Source organism: Poecilia formosa, unplaced genomic scaffold, assembly GCF_000485575.1.
Source record: "Poecilia formosa unplaced genomic scaffold, Poecilia_formosa-5.1.2 Scaffold122, whole genome shotgun sequence".
Taxonomy (NCBI): domain Eukaryota; kingdom Metazoa; phylum Chordata; class Actinopteri; order Cyprinodontiformes; family Poeciliidae; genus Poecilia; species Poecilia formosa.
The window spans coordinates 1035007-1056865 of NW_006800061.1; the positions used below are offsets into that span (position 1 = coordinate 1035007).

Here is a 21859-nt window from a genome sequence, read left to right on the forward strand (position 1 = left end):
CCCCCGAAAAAGTCGATGTCCCCCCCTCCTCCCGTCACCCGCGTCGTTTCAACCAGACAGCCATTTGTAATCATTAGGGGTGGGGGGGCGCAGAATATGTTTGGAAACCACTGATCTAAGGGGTCCTTGTCATCACCCTAATCTTTTTATCCCTATAAAAGTTCTCTATCCGATTCAAGTCTAGACTCTTGGTTCCACCACTTCCAAATGCTAATATTATTTTCAATCATTAGAAACATGTGGGTAAATTGAAAAAACTGATTTAAATCTAAATCTTTAAGTTTCACGTAAAGCTGGGCGTATGACTAATTTGCATTCATCCGTAAATATGAAGGTTTTTGCTGGAGAGAGACACTTACTGTCATCTGTTTGATTGGCATGAAGTCGGCGCTCTGCCTGACACGCTCAAAGATCTTGGCGAGTTGAGGATTGATGAACGCATCGTCTAAAACACACAGAAACACAAAATGTTCCTCAGCAAGACATGGAAACTGAACTGAAAATTTGCAAAAGACACATTTTTTCAAAAAAGTACTGGACCTAAGGTTTTTTTAAGATTATAATAATTATATCAACAGGCACACAGAACAACATAAAATCTCACATGCCTACTGGGGAAATAAATCCTGATAAGCAGATTAACTGAGGAGGTATAGGAGCTCCAGACGTTTTGGTGAAAACTGTGCTCTACTTGGCAGCCACTGCGACTATTATTAACCTTTGAAACAGCTGGGACCTCTGAAGGTGAGCACTATTTTGGACTTGTGGTGAAAGGGAACAACGGCGGAACGATCCAAGAGCAGCATTCCCGCTGTGACAGATAAACGTCAGCAGAGGGCAGCGATTTTTATTGATTCACTCAGCTTATCTACACCATTTACAGGATCTGAGGCCGAGGACCGCCTCCGTCATTATTTAGGAATCACCGGTTTAAAGACAGCAGTCCCCGCTCTGCCATCCGTGTGCGCCAGGTCTGAACCTGACAGGAAAACAGTGGGAAGATTATGTCCTTTTTGCTTGAGTACGTACGGCTATGTTTACTCATTCCCTGAATTGCGCTTTCCAAGTTTGGACCAGCATGTTTATGGTGAACCTGAATACCACAGGAGGGAGCTAAGCAGGACAAGGTCGAGCTGTGGGACAGGCCAGTGGTGGTAAACAAATTCAGGACGAGGTGTTTATTGCCGTTACCTGAGCTGGGTTCATAACTTCGCCGCAAGCCTGTCTGCTGCGGTTAGCGGTGTACTTTAATTATCTGGAGATTGCTTGAAAGCAAATAAACCTGTAATCCAGATGCAGGTCAGTGTCAGTGCAAAAAGCTCCGACGGAGAAATAACGCAGACACGGCCATAAAACATCTGTGTTTTCATTCCTTCTGCACAATCAGCTCAAAAGGAATGCATCCCGTTGACAAAAATGAATTTTAAACACATTAAGGACATCGATCCCCCCCGTCGACATCTTCTAAAACACTTTGTGAATCACAAACACTATCGTGAGGCTTTGAATAAAGTTTTCGAGAATAAACGTTATTAATTTAATGTTCTGCAGCTCACCTTGGATACTTAGAGCTTGTCCAAGTTTGAGAGCGGCTCCTCTGACTTTGCACAAGGTCCTGACGATGCGCTCAGCGTTGGCCTCGGACAGGAAGGGGCTGGAGTCCAGAACGGCTTTCTTATTTTCACCTGGGGAAAAAAAATAAACAAAAACATTTTATTTGGGTTTCATAGATGTAGGCTTGAATGAAACAGCAGAGGATTCTGATTCACATCTGGCAGGTTTTCATTAAAAACAGATGGGATGAAACCGGTCAAATTCACAAAGTGTAACTTTTTTTCCGCTACGTTTAGGAGCGATTAAACGGGTTTTCTGTTCTATGACTGTCTCGGATTTTGTTAGAGAACATCAGTGAACAAACAGCATCATGAAGATCAAGAGACGCAGCTGAGGGGTGAAGGAGAAATCAGTGGGGGATGTTTATAGCAGAGTTGTCTTATAAGACAATATCTTTAACCCTCGAACATCTCACAGTTCTGTTTCCAATTTTCCACAAAACTATGTAGCAGACACGGTGAACACCCGGGCAAAAACGTTGCAAAATGACGCAAAAGCTCTGAACGGTCTGACAACTTGGTTTGGCCACAGACAAAATAAGCCTGACAAGCTGGATTCTCTCATATTTCTGTAAAAGTAAACAAGGAATGTCCTGAGTTTGGGAAAAAAAAAAAAAAAAAAGTGTCTGAACCCGACCAAACATTACAGATATTTTAAAAAGGTGCAGCTTTCTCGCTCCCAACCTCGTCCAGAACAGAACACGACCCGCTGTAGTTGTAAACATGTGGGGACGACAGTCCGCCGGGCGTCGTTTACAAAAACGCGCCGAGGCGGGGGAGTGATTGTGTGTGTTTATGTCAGTGGGCCGTCAGGTAGACACCTCAGGAGGCTTTGGCAAAGATTTACCCATCGTTCGGAGCGTTCTCGCTGGGATTAGAGAATAAATGTAGATAAAAATACCGGCCAGCAGATGCACAAAAGCCTGGGATTTACGCCGGGCAGCTCTGTTACAGCTTAGGATTAGTAGGTCATTGGAACAGAGAGGCAGCGCTTGCTTAAGAGGCGAGCTCATCGGGGAGGCGGTTTTTGAAATATGCGTAACATGTGACGACGTGCATGAGAGACGACGAGATGTTTTCATCTCGAGTGGAGAAGAACGCATAACATGCGATGCATGTCTTAATACAGACACTCAAAACATTAATATTCACACCAGAATAATAACTTCGACGTGTTCACTGTACCTGCAGCTCCGTTCATTCCGATGCTCTTCTTTGCGACCTCTGCCAGGGCTCCAATACCTAAACCCACAGCTAAACCTGTGCAGAAACAGAGACACACACACAGATATTCCATTAAATTCATTTATAAAGAAATAAAACATCGATGCATTTTTACACGTAGGTACAGATTACACTCAAAGCAGCAGGGACACTAGAAAAAACAAAAAAAACGGCGCCATGCAGTGACCTGAAAGAGCTTTTCAGTCAAACTGCAAGCATGTAAACATGGAGCGTTTCTCTGTGTGCAAAAGTGCGGCGCTTAACTCTGGCCAATGAAAGCTCCGCCGTGGAGCAGAGCAATGCAAACCGAGCCGCTTCCTTTGAGGAACCTATCTGTTGATAGTAAAAACACAAAGCAGAGGACTGTTTGTGAACAAGTTCCTCCATGTCGAGCTTTCACCTTACGTAACCTCGCATTACGTAATCTGGTAGTCGGTGCGGACAACAAATCTGAGCCGTGTCGCTGAGCGTGGATAAAAAAAAAAAAAAAGGAGGACGCTGTGCGTCTTTACCGCCCGACATGCAGCCCGATGTCCTCAGCAGTAATCGCAGCCTAAATGTACGGAGTCTGAATACGTGAATCCAGCACAACGCTGTTCTTTTAATGCTGATGTTAGAGGCAAAACAAAAGACGGACTCCTAATCGTGCAATTAGAGGCGAGTATGAATACATCTCTCTAAGGTCAGTGTGTCCTCATCCCTGTCTGACAGGCACTTTTCCAACTCGAGCACAAGCGTCTGTCCATCATCTGATCCGACGGAGCAGCAATGCGTTTACAAAAATACTGCTCTGTGTATGTGCTCTGTCAAACGCCGTCAATTAACTATTATTTACACAAGACAATTTCGAATACAGCTGGTATGAAATGAATACATCTATAGTTATTTAAAGATGGCTGCTATTTATAAAACATATATTAGACAGTAACATTTAAAACACCTTAAAATAAAAATTTTAAGTCGTACCATAAAAGCACATGCAGTTATTGCAATATTTATTTGCATTATTAAAGGAAGGAACAAGGACACAGCACAACTCCTGCCACAGCTGCAGATAACCAAACAGCTCCTAATGAGCAAAAGGTTTATCAAGGAAGAATATGGGCGGGTTTTATTTTAATGACTGTATTTCAAATGAGTTCTCTGTAAACTAAATAGCTTCATATGTGGGTCTTTTTTTTATTAATCAGTGTAGATTAATTTGGTGACACTTGGAAATAAACATCCGTGTCAGAGTATCAGCATTGAAATCACCCAGTCTATCTTTTTCACAAAGATCACAGATCAGAGCACACACACAGCAAACTTTTATACCCCAGTTGGGGTACCTGTTTGCTAGGTTTCCAAGCCACTGAACTCAGACATCATGTAGTCCAATTTCCTTCTTATCACTGGCTAAAGAACCATACAAATCTTCACTTGTGCACTCAAAATTAATCTGGAGACATGCTGCAACTTTTGTCTTAGACTTACCCAACAATTCCATAATTCTATGTTTTTTTATTTTTATTTTTTTTTTTAGATATGCAAGATGATTTTCTCACTCAAAAAGTCCTCAAAACCCTCAGCAAAATCTTTGACGTCAGTGAAAATCACGGCAACGGCAAGAAGACATCGGAGCTAGGTTGTAGCCAGGGAAAGAAGCCAACCGAGTCATGACTATAAACCTTGATGCTGTTTTTGTTTTTCCTTCTCCCCGTACTAAAATGTGTACATTTTCCACACACGGCTGTGTGAAAGGCAATGGACCTGTTGACGTTTCTTGCCGACCGTTACTGGAGAGCGAAGGACGAGCAGAGGCCACGTTGCTAAACCTGCTCTGCCCACACTTTTCAACACCTTCTAAGTGTCACGATCGTCGACATGCTGAATCAGCTACCCGCCGCATGGCGTTGCGGCCCCAGTGGGTCCCGCTGGACTGGAAACGAGCTGCAGCTAAATTCTGACGCCCGTGTTTGTGTCGGCCGCGTCCTCTCCCAATTTATCCCAGATCGCTCTGGGTTTAACTTTTGTTCGCCGTGTAGTCGCTTTCAAAGTTCCGGTTTAAAGTTGACGACAGATTGTCGTGTATACAGCATCTTAAATTAAGCTACAAGCTACAGACTGGATGCGCTGTAATCTGAGATTTTCCCCATTCGTCTGTGATTAGTCTGAGATAGATAAACTACAGGGTGTTGAGGATTCTCTGTAACATTCGCAGCATTTACCCCGGAGGCGATGAGGTTAAGAACCGTCATTACAGGAGCGTTTTAGACTAGAAGATAAAAAGTCTGTAATGTTCTGTTACTGATCTTGTAACACCGTGATCCCGTCACGTAATGATTGTGAAGCAAGCGGCCCAATCTTAAAGGAGTGAAAGACCAACTCGAGTAATAAAATTACTCCGGTGAAGCTTGACCAACGTTTAACACCGCCTGTTCGAGACAAAGAGGACCCCGTCCTATCGGGTCTAGTAGCCATGACCCAGTTATCGGTATCAGGAAGGAAGGAAATAAGGAAAAAGGAGAAACGGGGCATGAGGGAGTAAAGACAGAAGGATCCAAGGAATACAAGAAAGGCAAAGTCTGACATTTGAAAATATTTCAACATGAACAGTCGTGACGCGGCAACTAAAATTAATCTACCGGCTACTCTTCTTTCGGTAAGGGCATTTCAAAACTACATCTGGCGAGCTCCCAACAGCGCATTTGTTATTGCAGCCAGCTACTGGCAAGCATATCGCCTCAGTAATCAACCAGTTAATATCTGCTTGTCTTCCTCATAAACGGATATCTCTAACTCCAGCCCTCCAGGGCCTGTTAACCGCAACTTTTACACGCGTCTCTGCTTCAGCACGCCTCGTCCTAATAACTGGACCGTCAGCGGGAGGCCGCAGAACAAACAGGAGACATGCAGAGTCGGTAATTTGGCCGTTTGTTTCGAGGCTCCGTGGACTTGCGGTTAAAGATCCGTGGAAGACATCAAAAAGATTTTATGTTCTTTACTGAAAAATTTAAATTAAGTGGCCTGACTGCTGAATGTTAAGCTAATATACAGAGTAGATGCCAATATACCTGTAATTACCAGTATGTTACATTATTTCCTGTTTGATTAGGAATAATTGTTGCTTTGAAAATGAAAATCGATTAGATTGTGTGTGTTCATTTTTGTTCTAAATTTCTGCTTCAATACCAGATGTATGAACCATTTAGTCAGGGTTATGACCCCTCAAAGGAGTCTGCTGATAATAGTTTTTATTTATTCTTTCATAAACATGATCTAATCATTGTGGTTGTAAGGATATTTGTTGCAGCTGTGAACCCGGAAAGGACTCTAGCAGTAATGTAATCTAGCTCACTGATTGGGTTGTTTTTTGCCATGGTTACAGTCTGCTGCTGATGTACGTGCACACTCGCAGGAGGGCACCCATGACCGCAGATGTAGTCAGACCGACAGCCGATGAATCACCCGCAGACTCAGACGCAGTAATCTGGTCGTACCTCCAAAGTTGGCCAATCTGCCGAGCCGGGTCACAGGCACCTTCCTCTCTCTGGCTCGTTCGCTCAGCTGCAGATGACACAAAAGTGACGAAACCTTCGCATCACGTTGTTAAACCGGGAGCGCAAAGCTGATGTTTGCCAGGAGTACGAGCGCCAGCTGTTGTTATGGGAACAGGAGTTACCATCTGCTTGTGCGGCTTCGAGTCAGCCCTCTTGCTCTGGCTGGTTTTCTCAATGTCCTCAGCTGTCAGTCCTCCCACTGAGGACTGGTCCTGGTGGTAGCTCCTGAACTGGTGTGGATAATTAACCCCCTGCAGCACGTGCCTGCTCAGGCTGTGGTTGTACCGCTGATGTCCAAGGAAATGCCTGTAAAACACGAAAGACATATTATTACCGTTAAATACACAATCCGACAGAAATGTCACTTAAAAATATAAGCTGTTAACAGAAACAGACCTGGCGTGTTGGTGGTAGGATCTTGTGTGACCACTGAACTGGCCGCTTGGATCTTTGTATCCCTCAAACATTGACTTTTTCCCGCTCGTGTTGCTGGTCCCTGCCGACCCGTCAGTACCCGTCTCTGTGTGATGAGCTGTAAAGTCTGCGTGTTCTTCCCTGAACTCCGACGATGCGAACGGCGTCTCATCCTGAGGAAAATCAAACTCCGACTCAGAGGTGCTTTGCTGCTGACCAGACAGCTCCTGGAAACCAAAGGAAGACGTACTCGGGTTACAAATCAACTAGCGAGACGCCGCTCTGCCGCAGACTAACCGATTAAACGGAAACTCGCCTGTATTTTCGACATGGCTACAGACAGGCCTTGCTCTGCGGCTGATTGGACGGTCTGGACAGCGGCACCGACGCCTGCAACTCCTGAGTAAAAAAAATAAAATAAAAAATGTCATTAGGAATTTAAAGATGTGTATTTATCCTAAGTTGCTTACAGTTTGGTCTGATATGAAAGTTGTATTTTTCCCTTTTGCCAATCCAATATTCTTGACTCGTGCGGTTTGTTGACTTGCCTGAGCTCCAGGTGCAAAACAGCAGGAGACACATTTTGGCAATGGAACAACTGTCCACCAAATCAAGCACAGATGCTGTGAAAGCTGATCTGACACCGTGCATATTTTATACATCACCCAAGCCATATGTTAAGCGTAGCACAAGACACAGAGTTTTACTGCTGCAACACAAAGAGGGATCTTTTCAAACATCAAAAAACATTAACTACATGAATTTTAAACATAATTTTGTACAAAGCTTTGGGTTACGACGCCCTGCGTGACCCCGAGACATCTTACTAGTGCCGCTGTTATGAGCTTATGTTGCTAGGGGACTTTCAAAGCTGTAGTCTTTCCCTTCCATTTACCCAACGCCTCCAACTAATACTGCCAATAAATACGTGTTGGATTTTTTTGTTTGTTTTTAAGTACAGAAATCAGTATAGACAAAAGAAGAACCCACTGCTAAGGTACTTGCGAAAGAGATTTTTTTTCCCACAGATTATCATGTTATGAATAACAAACTTCTATGTAATCAAAAAGTAGCGCATAAATGAAGAGGAAAACAATACGTTAATGGCTATGCAAATGTTTTCCAGGAGAAAATTGGTGATGGCAGCATAATGCTGAAGGGATATTTTTTTATCTAGAAGAGACGGTGGATGGGGAGAAATAACGGAGGCTGGGTTAAAGGTGAACCAGCAGGACCATAAATCCAATGTCACAATTTCAATGGTTTAGATCAAAGCATATTTACATTGCGTTAGAAATGTCCCAGTCAAAGTCCAGACCTAAAATCCAGCTGTGAATCTGTGAGAAAACCTGAAAACCACAATTCGCAGATGATCTCTGGCCAATCGAACTAAAACTGGAGCTTTTTTTTCCCCCACAGTCACAGTCAGCTAACCAACATGGCTAGCTAAGTAGCATCTCAATTCCCCACATCGTTAAACATCTAATATTTGGTTCCAGGTCCACATACTGCTAAATAACTTGCAAATAAAAAGAAATGTGGGAAAGGTGTTAGAAAGCCGTTACACAGTGTACATACCGGTCCCATTGCGCACGGCATTGCTCTGGGTCTCCACCACAGCCTGGCTCAACTTGGCCAAGCCTCGCATAAGCAACATCATATCACCCGCCATGATGGTGCTGGACACAGAAAGAACAACAGAGATTAACGCTACCTTATACATTCAGGGGAACATAATAAATTAATACAAATAAAAAACAAAAAACAAAAACACACATTCAGATATGTAACCCCGTCCACAGAAACAAAGACCTGAAGATGGACTAGGAAGCAAATGGAAAGGAATAGAACTTGTCAACACTCTCGTTCCTGCCAATAAGTGAGCTCGCCAACAAACATACACAGCTGTTCTGACTTTAAATCGTCACCTAAAAATACACGACCTCCACTCTGTCCCCTGCTTGGATGAGAACACACACACACACACACACACACACACACACAGATTGGGAAAGGCGACTCTTGCTCGGGTGAGCTGTGAATATGCAGTCCAAGACCGAATCTGAAAATGTCACTGGAATTGAAAGGGGAGGAGTGCAAAACAAACGCTGCAGCTATTTCAGGACACCAGTCACTGTAGGTGCATGTGTTTGGTTTATGTTCAAGGCCTGAAGCCGCACTGTACCACTCTCTGAGGTGTTTTTTTTATTTTTTTATATTATTATATATATATTTTTTTATATATATTTTTTTTTATTATACGAGACTGCTTTCTATTAACCTTCATCTCAAAGCCCTACCACTAAGCAAAACAGATCGGGGTTAATTCAGGCCACAAAGTGAGTCTTATCTAAACAGCAGCGCTTTCATCTGCATTCCTGAGTGTGTCGCAATATTCTACTGCTGTTTTGACACACAGGTGATCCACCGAGGGTGCGACAATGCGCTTTGACACAACACAGTCGAGGCCGAGTGGAAACAGCTCATGCTGCTGAGTCTTAGCAAAATGTGAGCATGCGTGAAGCGCTATACATACACTGGCAGTCGGTAATTAGGTCATCTCCCTGCTTCAGGCCTGTTTTGTGTATACTTTACAACTCATGTGAACATGGGTGGGGAAAAAGAAAAAAAAAAAAAAAAACAAACTTAATCATCTATCTTATCAGAGTAGTATTGTTTAACGTGTATTAGTCGGACTTTTGATCACGGCAAGAGGCCGCGGCTTTTGTTTTGGTTCTACAGGACCGGGAGGTAAAAGCAGTGAACCGTCATTTTCAGGGAACAAATCTGTTCATTCACAAATAAAAAGCTGACTAATAACATGAGTTATTATGGGGTTCTATGTTTTTTTTTTCTTGTTTGTTTTGCAAATATCACCAAAAATGGTAGTAAATAAAGGCTGAAATTAGATTCACAAATTAAGCGATTGCTAATTGTATAGTTGCCTTACTAAGAGTGAATATTTTATAATAATTTTATGGTTGGTAGTTATTTCCAGGAAAATCCATTAAGTGCCAAGAGTGACCACTTTCTGGTCACACTGCAGAGTGAGGCAGCGATGCCCCTCCCCCACCTGTTGCTTGCTGTGCGTTTCAATCAAAGAAGGCTTTCATAGTTTTCCCATGCTTATAAACGATGATATGAAGCAGTAAAGAATAGTAAAAAAAATAAAATAAAATAAAAATTAGCATTAGATAACAAACATGAGATTGCAACAAGTTCAGCATTTTAGGCTTTTTAGCCTGGCCAGGACTAGAAGGATCTGCCCTGTGGAGGGAAAGAACAGAAAACAGGCAGGAAGGGTGTGTTGTCAGGGCAACAGGCATGCATGTGGTCATGGGATCAAAGTCGACCTATCAGGAAAGTGGTAGCAGTAACTTCATCCTTGCAGTTTTATTATTATTATTATTATCATTTTGAGTTTTTTGTCCTCTCTTCAGTCCCATAAAAGAGCAACACATAGAACAAAAACAAAAAAATACCTTATTCTTATTATAGCAATACATTTGTAAAATTATAAGCAGCGTCTGCTAAGCAGCCGACTGCAGAGTGGCTACAGATACACTCACTCACTAGTTAGCCAATATCAACTTGCTGTTTGCGCAGTGTAAGTTTTAAATCTATTTTTAATGAAAAAATAGATTTTCCTAATAAAAAAGGTTTATTGATCTGCAGAAAACAGCTTGAAAACTATCACTTAAATTTAGCTGGTGTTAGCTCAGCAGTTTTTTTTTTTTTGTCTATTTATCAGAGAAATAAAATTATATATTTTTTATAGCAACAATAGTACAAATTGTAGCTTTTTGTTTGAAATAAAAACTATTTGATCATGTTCTATAATTAACTTACAACTGAATTATAAAGATTCCACGAAATCATGCTACTTTCACTCAATCGTTAAAGTATTATTACATCCAATGCAGCCACGTTAATAATAAACCTATAATTGTTATCGATCTCAAAGATAACACAGGCAATCAACTTGTCAGACTTTGCGAAACAAAAAGCAAACAACTTTTTAAGAGCTTAATAAAACCGTTCATTTAAACACCTTAGAAACACATCAGCTGTGGGTAAACAGATTGATTGAGGAAATGCTTTTTTACCCAACACTGTAGCGAGGGAGAGGAAAAACACAGAGGCTATTCTTAAAGCTCACACTCTGTGCTGATGCGACGTATTGTGTGCCGAACTTTCTCTGCACAAGAACACACATGTAATCCTCAGCTGGCGTCTGCTCCACGGGACGATATGGGAATAGCTGAGCAGCTTGAGTCACTGTCTGAATGCTGTTAGCTGCACCTCATGGAGCCCCGACAGTAAATCATCGCCGCCCTTGACCACTGAGCCTGAGCCAAAAGTGGGAAACCGATTCCCGTTGCTGTGAAGTGGCGAAGTGCCACTGCGGCGGCATCACCACTTCTTACTGGGGAAAGCTGAATTAGATCATGTTCCCTGAAAGATGACGAAGCTGGAGTTTGGTCTCAGTTCCATGCTAGTAAATGACTAAGTCAATGTTTGTTACAAATGGTTTGTAACGGCTACACCACGCTGGTGAAATTTGTAATTGTCAATGTCATGTTATTTATTTTTACAGTTTTTGAATAGAATACAAATCGCCTATGCTTTAACGAGTGAGTGGATAGTCTTGCCGTGTATACTCTGTTGGAATCAAGAGAGAACTGTGCAACATTAGGAAGACATAAAATTGAAAAATTATTGTTTAATATTGCTCTTGGATTACTCAAAATGTCTTTATAGTCATCACAATGTTTCTCATTCACCGTCTACGTATTAGATCTCGGCGAATGAGTTGGATTCCGGATTGAACTAGAGATGTGATACAGAATCTCTAGTTCTTCTTACTGATTTCAATAATGTTTTTTTAGGTTAATATGGGCTTTTAAACAGGACAGTTATCATCGACAAACCCAAACTAATGAAGCAAGATGTTAATTGTTCTCTTAACATAGGTTTGTTAAGATTGGTGATTTCGGAGGCAATTACAGAAGAACATCAATGTAAACGTTTTGTTTATCTCTGTGACTTTTTTGCATGTTTGTTGCTCCGAATGAACCCCTCATTTTGCACCCAGACTATTATGGATAAACAAAGTTGCTTAGCCTAATTTTGGAGAAAACTAAGGATTCAAACTTTTTTTTTTTTTCAGAAATAAAAATACCAAACCTGTGTTTTGAAGAATCATACATTGAAAATGCTGGGGGGAAGGGGTCCCTGCAGAGAAGGCTTTTATAAATCTCAAAAGTGATGTTAAAGAATCTCATTTCTGTGTAAAATGTTTCAGATCAGATTCATTGAGATGATTAAGTGAAGTTTAAAAAACAAAACAAAAAACTAGAATAGCCCTCAGACAGAGGCACCCTTATTGATATAGCACATTTAATACTGCAATCACAGACTCAAAGTACCATAAAGGATAATAAATTTAGTAAATCATATAAACAAGAGTACGATCGCACAATAAATCAAGAGAGTAAGGCAATGAGTAAACAATAAAACATCCTAGTAAAATGAATGAGTCTTTCTAAAAGCTTGGAAAAACCGATCATAACAACCTCTAAAACGATTATATTAAATTGTCCGCTGTAATAATTAAAAATAAACTCATAAATACACCAGTCTCGCTTTAAAAAAAAAAACGTAAATATTTATAGTTTTTACTATCTAGCTACTCGACGTTATGCCATAACATCCTTTCAGAAACACTTTTACGCAATCCTCAACTTGAGAGTTATTGCAGCAGTTTCACTTCACCTTTTAAAGGGTCACTCCGCTATATTCTTCAAAAAGCGACCACAGTGGCCTCCTTTTAAAATCTGCGACCGACGGCTTCCGTGGAGCCACGAGACTTGACGAAAACTCACGAGCCGTTTGCAAGTATGAACTCCCGAGTTCACGCTACCATTTTGAGCGTCTTAAAGCGTCCGTAGCCGTGTGGTTTCTGTCATTCGGCAGCCTGGGCAAAGTTTGTATGAGCAGCTCGCTAAGTTTAGCATTAGTGAAGGCGGCCATAGATCCGCCGCCATATGCCAGGGACGTCAGCACGCTGACCAAGAATTTGCAACGTAACCCGTTTCAGGCTGAAGCTGCGGAAAACAATACGACTGTTTCAGCATTAACTGGGTTATCGGTGCGTTGTTTTGCTCCCACGCGTCGATGCACGAAAATCAATGTTTGGGTTTGAGGAACTCACCAGCCAGCAGCTGTCCTGCAGAGTCTCTGCTGCTGGTTCCTTCCAAGTCTATTAGAGGTCAACAGTGGCAAGCGTCTCAGAGTAAACACTCCCCTTTTGCGGTTGCACAGTTGAGATATGGAGAGGATGTTGTTGTTATTATTATTTTTGATTGAAACTGTTTGTAAGAATTGATTCCTCTTCTTCTCCTTCTCCTCCCGCTGCTCCTCCTGCAGGCAGCGTTTAATCCAGGCTGTCTGTCAACACGAGGTCAAACCCTGTTTCCCAACTTCATGTAGCAGCCAGGGCCACTTATTGGCGCAACCTTTATCTTGCGATCAAAAGCAACCTTTCACACGGCTCACCTGAACAGTTTACTTTCCCGTCCCCTCGGTTCTTATTCCTGAAGTCATTGCTATGCATCTACACGGTATAACCTCGGTTTTGCAGGGCTCTGGTTGTATTTTTTCCTCTATTAAGCCCCGCCCACTCTTTCTCATTGGCTCTTGATAGTTTGTTTACAGTCGAGGGAGTTATATCCGGGAGGCCCCATGTTGTTCCTGAAGGAAAGCAGTGCAGATAAGCTCTGGCGGCTGTCAATGGCATGTCAGGTGAATGACCTTCACAGGCATACAGATTTACACTCAAAATATACATATGTCCAAGTGTTGTGCCAGCAGGAAGCAACACAAAAGCAGCAAAATAACTTATCACTCACATTTCTGACTAACTGGTTTTTTGGTGCCATCTGCTGGTGGTAAGACGACAGCGCGGTGACGTGGACTCTTGTTTTTCCGCTTAACTTGGCGGTGCGCAGAGTTTGACGTTTCATACGTCTGTAAAGTCTCGTCTTTGAAAGATGGGTAATAAAAAAAAAAAAGTGCGCAGGATTGTAGCTATGGGCATATACAGTCCTGAAGAATTTTAGGAAGGGGATTTTTAAAGAGTGTGAGATAAATGTAAGTTGTTTCTCTGGAAAATAATCCAAACTCTAAAGCTTGAACCAAATATATTTTGTCTTTTACACTACTTTCTTTATTATTATAAAGAAAGTAGTCTTTATATTCTTACGAATCAAAGAATAAAGTGTAATGAATTGCAATTCTGTGCAACTTTATAAAATTGTCGCATGTTCACACCCTTTTAATTTCTATTTAGGTCAGGTGATTTATGAAACATATTTTCTATAGTCTTCTGTCATCCTACTATAAGGAAATGTTAATGCACAACACAACGATAAACACCGAGATTGACTTCTTTTCTGATTATATTAGTCAAGGATTTGAAATAAAACTTATAGAAAAATGTGTAACAAAAATAAAAGTTGTAATTGAATAAAATATGCTATTAAATTAAATTGCGAATTGAGCACGTTTGTGATTACTCATCTCAACACTTCATAAAAATACTTTATGAACTAACATAAGCTGACAGCTTTTCAGAAAGCCTGTTACTGTCAGTGTATTGACAGTAGAGGGCGCCACTAACCTTTGTTATGATTCATAAACGTTTGTCACCTATGTCTCCAAGTAAAAATACATTTCTGCATCCTCTTAAGTTAGCATGTCTTCTGTAGAACTCTGTAGAGAGTACAAAATGTACTCATACATTTTGTGAAAAATTACTAGAAATAAAAAAAGCACAAATAAATAATCAATACAAATTGTTTGATACATTAAATCAACATTGAGGTAAAATTGTGATTTCAAATTCTAGAAAACAGTACTTCAGTTCTGACACCTACAATAAATTGCAATAAAAATGCAAAATGGAATTACAATTAGCTTCAATATGGGAGAAAAAAGTAAAAGCATCTAAAGTTTCTTTCTTTAGCAAACACTCTTGAGGACTGAGCTTGAGTCCGTCGCCTCACACACACAAAAAAAGAGGTGCGCATGTACAGCTTCTCTGGCCAAAAGCACTCACGAATCACGTCTTCTCTTTCCCAGCAACTCCGGATGCTGCTGCTGTTGTGGACAGGTGTGATTTGAATGGCAAATAAGCTTCATGCAAACCCAGCAATTAGTGTGGGTAAGGAGTGCAGCGTTGGAGGGGTCATAGTTTCAGAAAAAGTGAAATGCACAAGATAGATAGATGGATCGATAGATAGTTAGAAAAATATCACACACAAACATGTTTCACCACAAATGTATTTTTAAAGGAACAGTCCGAAAAATAAATACACAAACCAGCGACACTACAAACCTTTAACACCTACATTACACATCTGTAAGTGCACACAAAGGAAAACAGGCAATATTTATGACTGCTAGCTCTGAAATGAATAGTTAGCACATTTCATTAAAACACCCCAGACACGATTGTGGTGCCATGATGTCTACCTGTTTCCTGAAGAAGGCACGGCGTTAACTTACAGTAATTCCTTATTTACTGTAACAGCAAATGTTTAATAAAGGCCAGCCTGTGAAGAATGTTATTTCCTTCTCATCTACCAAATGATTCTAAAATCAACACCAAACATATCAATCTCATATATATATATATATTGTTTTAAATGCGTATTGTTTTTTTTAAAGTCATATCCCCAATTTCCCTACTCCGTGATTACTTCTTTAAATCCAACATGTTTAATGACAAATCCAGATATTATTATTATTATTATTATTATTCAAAAAAAAAAAATTAAAGCCTACCACAGAATACATTGTGTTGTTTAAATAAAATCAGAACAATTTACAAAGTAATAAACATTTAAGAGAATAATAAACATGCACCCATGTTAGACTAAGCAAAGAAATCCATATTTATACCTAAAAACAAAAACCAAAAATTTTTTTTTTCCCGCTTTCTGACTTGGCTTTGTAACGTCAAGGCACTGTGTAGCTTAAATAGGATTGTTCATGGCTGTAAGTGTTCCACAGGATTTAACAACAACTATGTTACAGTAAAAACCAAAACAAAACTACATAAAACTAAATAATAAATCTTTCTGTACACCGCATGAACTACCCAGAGCAACCAAAGAGAAACGTGTCAAGTGTTATAATAATGTCACAATTCATAACACTTCAAAACTACTGGGAAATGCACTTTGTTTTCCTCCGTCGTGCCTCCTCATGATGAGTAATTCCCAAACGACTGTGAATCAAACAACATGTTCTAGCTTAACTTTGACTCTGTCTGGGTGTAAAACTGTTGGGCTAATTTTTCTTTATATGTAGTTTTTAAACACACTTAATTGTACTAACTCTTTCCATGGGTTCCCCGTTGAAATTGATGTTTAAAATTGCATTAAAACAAAAAAGAAAAGAAAATACAATAAAAACAGAGTTACATTTTGTGGCTTAACGATGCTTAAATTGGCAATCTTGAACATTTTCATTTAATTGAATTTCTTAGATTTGAATTGCTGAACGACGTGGCTCAGTAGTGCTTGCACATACGCCTCACTGAACAACAGTACTTCTGTGTTTTACAGTATCGGAAAACCTAGTGGTATTTAAAAATAGCTCCTTTTATTTGAATATGAAGAATCTGCAAACAAGAAACACAATTTAAGCATCTGAGCTTTTTTTTTTAGCTGTGTAACAACAGCTAACAATCTTTTCCCTCAAATCACTGGCTAACATTTATTCCAAAACTATTATATTATAATTACTATTCACTGGAACTGTTTATCCTGGTCCAAGTGTATATTCCATTATCTACATACTACTTTGCATTTTCAGAAATCACAAGCACACTAATAGCCAAGACATCAACAAATTGGAACATTTCCTGAAAAACTGCCAGATCCAGTTATTCCTAATGACAAGTAAACATACCATGCTGCTGCAGCTTCACAGCACAAATATTTGACCTGTTAAACAGGTGCTGAGATCAGATAAGGCAGTCACCTTAAATGCAATGTGTGTGTGTGTGTGTGTGTGCGTGTGTGTGTGTGTGTGTGTGTGTGAGACTGAGAAGGATCAAGCATTATTATTGGAAGAGCTCTAGAAAGTGAAACACTTTGTAGCTGCAAGACAGTATTGTAACTCACAATTATGCTCGTAGTGAGAGCAAATACAATTATTGACGAGACTAAATGTTGAGTGAAAATGAATGTGAGATTTAGAGGTTTGACAATAAAGCATGGTTGAAATGTTAAAGATTGCCATTTTAAGCTCAAATATGGGTCAGATCTTTTTTTTTTAGCCCTAGAATTATTTTTCTGATTCAACACCATCAAAATAAAGCAGGACAGCAGAAGTGGAGGTGTGTTAGATATCTAGTCAAAGTCCTGCCAAATTTATATAAAATGCATTTTTAAAAAATTTATTTCTTGGGATTTTCTAAAAGAAAAAAAAAATTTAAAGGAAGCCCAAAACAACAAGCTGCACCAAACTACTGCTCTAATAGTGCCTTGCAGAAGTATAGTATACGGCTTGAGCTATTTCACTTTCTGTCACATTACAGCCACAAAACTTTATGTATTTTATTGAGATTTTATGTGAAAGACCAAAACAAAGTAGTCGTTAATTATGAATTGGAAGAACGCATGTTTTTAAAAACTTTTTTTTTTTTTACAAAAACACCGTAAGAAGACGAGCATATGTTTGGATTCAGTCTCCTTTTAAACGAAGAAAAACATTGTTGAAAGAAAGGCTGAGTATAATCTTCCTGCAGGAACTTTAAAAATGCATCCAGAGATGAAACAGGATCAAGGCAAATCCATGTGTTAGAATGGCCCAGTCAAAGTCCTAACCTAAAACAAATTCAGAATCCATCTTGGAAATTGGCATTTACTGATGCCTCCATCCTGTCAGACTGAGCTTAAGCTATTTTTCAAAGAATGGGCAAAAACATCTAGTAAGTAGTTGAGCAAAGACGTGTTAAGTGGTTCTACAAAGCTTTGATTGATCAAAGCTGAATACGTACGGATGCACGTTATTTCATATTTTCATTTGCAGAAAATGTAAAAAAAAAACATTTATTTTTCTTACACTTCAAGATTACGTTACTTCATGTTGGTCTGTCAGATATCCAGATAAAAACACACTGAAGTTTGTTAGTGTAACGTGACAAAATGTTAAAAAGTTTCATAAAGCACAGCGCATAATATAATAGAATGCTGAGGCTCTCATTAACAATTAAATATTAGGTAACCTCTTGTTGGTTTAGGCCGTTGCGGAGGATTTATTTATAATATTAAAGTACGTCAACAGGTCTTAGTTTGTATTAGGCAAGAAGATTCATATTGTTTGCTTTTCAATGGGAATTTCTTAAGTAAAAGGTTATGCTGTCAAAATGAGGTTATATAAGATTGACCTTTTTCCCCATGTTTAAACCACAGCACAAAATAACTCAATTATGAGGAACTGAGGCGCTGTCGCTGTTAGTAGTTCCACTTGTGAGGAACTAAGAGGAGCTGGACCATACGGTTTGCGTCGTGAGCTAAAGTGTCAGTGTTTCAAAGGTTTCTCCAGGAGAGTGAAGTATGAATGGAAGCTTTAATGGTGGTGTGTCCAAAAGTTTACTTGGTTCAAAAACAAAACCTTCAGACTTCAAGTCTCAGAGTCCACCATGGAGGAGAAGATGTCCACCAAGCTGTCGAGTCCGTAAAGGTAGCCGTCCTCTCTGTTCCCTTCTACCCATGATGCTCGGTGGGTTAGTTCCTCCCCGTCAGGGAGGGGCGTGGTCTTTCCAAAGTCGATCATCCACACTTTGGCGCGCTTCCTGCTGTCGTGAACAAATAAGAGCGAGCTGCCGATGACCTGCGAAGACACACAACAGCCATATGATCCAAGAGAACTGGACACAAAGACCAGAACCGAGCAGGGCTCCCACCGTTATTTGCTCAGCAGAACACGCCTTGTTTGTTTCTTTTCAAAACATTATCTCACTTCTCGTTTCAGCTTCGTGCGAAATGTCTGTCTGTGTGTGTGTGAGTGCGTGTTTGCGAAAGTGTGAAAATGTGCGCGAGCGTGTGGTCAGGCAGTTAAGAGCCTAATTTCCATGATGAGTCTTGCTGTGTCTAAGTGATTTGGTGTCTTTACTTTACATTAACAACATAAACTGAGTAAACAGGTAACTAGGACTGGAGCTAACGCACGGATTAAATCCACAACTGGCTTGTGTTTAACTCCCATCAGCTCCAATGCAAATAATAAAGCTGCAAAAAGACTTTTGCTAAAATCCATACATCAGTGACAAAGCAAAAAAAAAAAAAAAAAAAAGATGCATTTAACATATTTTTCAGAAATTTAATCTTACATGCAATCTATATAATCTTACATGCATAAATACACAGAGCATATTTTCAGTGTTTTGTTTCAACATGAGCAAGAATTTTATTTTTTTTCTTTTGCAAGTTTTACAAACCAACTTTTTAAATGTTTCCCCTACTAGCTGCGTGTCTTTACCTCATGACTTCTGAAGAACGGAGAGATCTCCAAAGTGGCTCGGATTTCCTTTAACCTCGTTAGATATTTGTTCTGGAAAATAATACAAATAAAGAACAAAATTAGTCTGACATGTGCTTAGCAGAGGAAAACAGGCCCTGTTTTAAGCTTTATTCAGCCTCCAGTCAACTTTGACCATCTTTCTAGTCCCCACTGATGGAAAGCTTCCCCACACCATGATGCTGCCACCACCGTGTTTCACTGTAAATGTGGTGAGCAGTGTTAGGTGTTAGGATTTCACCACACGTAGCATTTTGTTTGAAGACCAGAAAGATTTTCTGTCTCAACCATGCAGAGCATCTTCTTTCTATTTTTCAACTAGGGCAACTGCTCGCTCTAGTTTTTGATTAATTTAGGGGTATCAGAGTAACTGAGGCTGGAAATAAAAGCACTGCACATCTTTCAGATTTGTATTTCTAAAAGCGTTATAGGTAGAAGTTTCATACTACTTCACAGTTATGTGCTACTTTGAGTTGTAATATATTCTTAGATAACCCTGCAAACTCTATACATAAGTATTATATATAAAGGTTGTATCAGCTTAAAATCAGCTCAATAATTTCCATTCTGATGATTAATGTTTATTGCAGGGCAACAGAGAAATCATAAACCATTTTATTTTTTGTTTTATTAACTATTTTTGATTGTGTTTTATCTTAAATATTTAAAATAGCTTCCAGTACTAGGTGTTTGTTACAAAATTAAAGTTTATTGGCTTGTAAAAGGGCAAACTTGCATTATTATGCCACTATCAATATATGTTACTTGAAAATTGACTCAAAACCACAATATCAAAATTTTTCACAATAATTACTGGGACAAGTTATCATCCAGCAAAGTTTGCTAATAGTTTTGTTATAAAATATGTGAACAAGTAGCTACGCTTCACCGTGTTCCAGTTGGGAAATGAAACTAAAGCACAGAAATGTTTGACGTCGTCTGAATTGTTGCGGTTCTACACGACTGTAATCCAGACTGTTAAAACGTTCAGACACAGCGTCAACTTGTTCCTCAGACGCAAACATAATGATGGACATCCTACACAACTTCACCTCATCCTCCGATGCTTTACTGTCACTATTGTAATTGGCAGCTTATTGGCTCACAGAGTATTTTAGAAAAACACTCACCAATATCTCCGAATCTCCTCTTACAAAGTCATGGAAGGCTGTCACCACTTGTTCCCTTGTCCTTGTTTTCTTAAAATCTCTGTTCACAGTTCCATCTTCTTTCTACAGAAAAAAAAAACAAGAAAAAAAAAAACAAGAGGAAATTAAAATTTACTGGCTTTATTACTCTCTGGAGTTGCAAAATCCGAGAAATGACCTTGCAGCTATTTGTAGGCTGACAGTTAATGGATGTGTTTCTCATATGACCTTGTATTTCTATAGACGTTTCAAAATATTTTAACCTACTTCAGGTTGTCAGACAGGATAGAAAAATTTCTTTCTTAATTTTTACACCCAGGGCCAAGTTGACTTGGACAACTTTTTTTCCATTAGTACATGAAATTGCCATTTTAGCTTATTAAGAGTACTTAACATTAAAATCAAATAACTTGTTTGACAATCTGAAACATTTAAGTTTGACAAAAAAGAAGAAAAAAAAAAGCAGAAGAAATTTGAAAATCCTTTCTCAGGCTTCAGTCTTAGGAAAGCAGACAGACAGAAAAGGTAGGAAGGAGAAGAAAAGGAGAACAATGTGTGGAAGGAAGGCAGAAGGGTAGGAGATATATTTTTAGAAATTTAGCCTTTGAGCAAGAAAATATCTCTTTGTGTTTTTTTTATCTAAATATCCACACAGTAACTATTTTTAAACCTTCAAGCTTTCCACTTCATAGACCAAGTCTCGTCATCGTAAGTTTCCCACACTCCAAAAAAAGAGCGCGTTTTATGTTTCTGCTGCCAGTGCCTTTGTAGTAAAGAGTCTTCCTAAAATGAACTCATCAATGATTAAAACCATCACAACAGACCAAACTGTACACTTCCCTTCTAAAACGGCAAATGTGGAAGTATCAATGTTCAAAGTTGTAACAGAGTGTCGGTGTGTGAAGCCGAAGCGGTGACAGAAAATGCAACTCTGCAGCAAGCATGTTCTTACAGGAGGCGAGACCATTGGTGGTCACTAGTTAGGTGGTTTAAAAAGGAATAAATTTGCTTTTCTTATTCCGCTCGCTGCCTAGCAACGAGGTAATATTTAGAAGCAAAAGTACTTTTTCTTTTTCTCTTTATGGCTTAAAGTCTGAAGAGTCTCTGATCCAATCTGCCCTTTACTCACACTTTACCATGTTTTCAGCTTACATAATAGAATAATTGCTACAGGTTTGGCCGTCCATGAAATGATGACGATCCATGCATAATTTTCCAAACGAAGAAGCACACACACACACACACACGTCTTTTTCTGGGGATAATCCTCCACATCATGGCAGCGGACCACCAGGAGGTTGTGAATGTCCTTATATAGCCATGACTC

The 21859-nt window shown here is 39.7% G+C and overlaps 2 protein-coding genes and 1 long non-coding RNA gene across 6 annotated transcripts in view; all 3 read right to left on the bottom strand.

Moving 5' to 3' along the window:
* Window positions 1-305: 305 nt before the first annotated feature.
* LOC103144201 (atypical kinase ADCK3, mitochondrial-like) lies at window positions 306-13463 on the bottom strand. Its single transcript, XM_016675805.1, has 9 exons — window positions 13349-13463; window positions 8369-8469; window positions 7107-7189; window positions 6773-7017; window positions 6499-6682; window positions 6317-6383; window positions 2799-2873; window positions 1557-1685; window positions 306-445 (listed from the first exon to the last, which is right to left on the bottom strand). The coding sequence occupies exons 2-9, from the start codon at window positions 8460-8462 to the stop codon at window positions 306-308; spliced, it is 1017 nt and encodes a 338-aa protein (XP_016531291.1). The 5' UTR covers window positions 8463-8469; window positions 13349-13463.
* On the bottom strand, window positions 3161-5831 carry LOC107837203 (uncharacterized). The gene is made up of 2 exons (XR_001663206.1): window positions 5647-5831; window positions 3161-5582 (listed from the first exon to the last, which is right to left on the bottom strand). It is a non-coding gene; the product is annotated as an uncharacterized LOC107837203 (long non-coding RNA).
* A 2055-nt stretch (window positions 13464-15518) lies between the features above and the next one.
* Window positions 15519-21859, bottom strand: part of LOC103144167 (inositol-trisphosphate 3-kinase B-like) — a 31623-nt gene continuing 25282 nt past the window's right edge. For 3 of the 4 annotated variants that reach the window (XM_007561020.2, XM_016675911.1, XM_016675912.1), the window contains exons 11-13: window positions 20515-20616; window positions 19346-19417; window positions 15519-18697 (exon numbers count right to left, since the gene is read on the bottom strand). In XM_007561020.2, the coding sequence (XP_007561082.1) occupies window positions 18488-18697; window positions 19346-19417; window positions 20515-20616 (384 nt within the window). In that variant the 3' untranslated portion in view covers window positions 15519-18487. The remainder of the gene's footprint in view (window positions 18698-19345; window positions 19418-20514; window positions 20617-21859) is intronic. The other variant, XR_001663211.1, reaches the window with a different exon arrangement.

What these genes read in the sequence shown, in the direction of transcription:
- LOC103144201 (XM_016675805.1), bottom strand. Translation starts at nt 8,462, where the DNA reads ATGGCGGGTGATATGATGTTGCTTATGCGAGGCTTGGCCAAGTTGAGC. An exon ending in CAGATTGGCCAACTTTGGAG is followed by an intron (nt 2,874 to 6,316) that starts GTACGACCAGAT and finishes GTTTCTGCACAG; the next exon opens with GTTTAGCTGTGGGTTTAGGT. An exon ending in ACAAGCTCTAAGTATCCAAG is followed by an intron (nt 446 to 1,556) that starts GTGAGCTGCAGA and finishes TGTGTGTTTTAG; the next exon opens with ACGATGCGTTCATCAATCCT.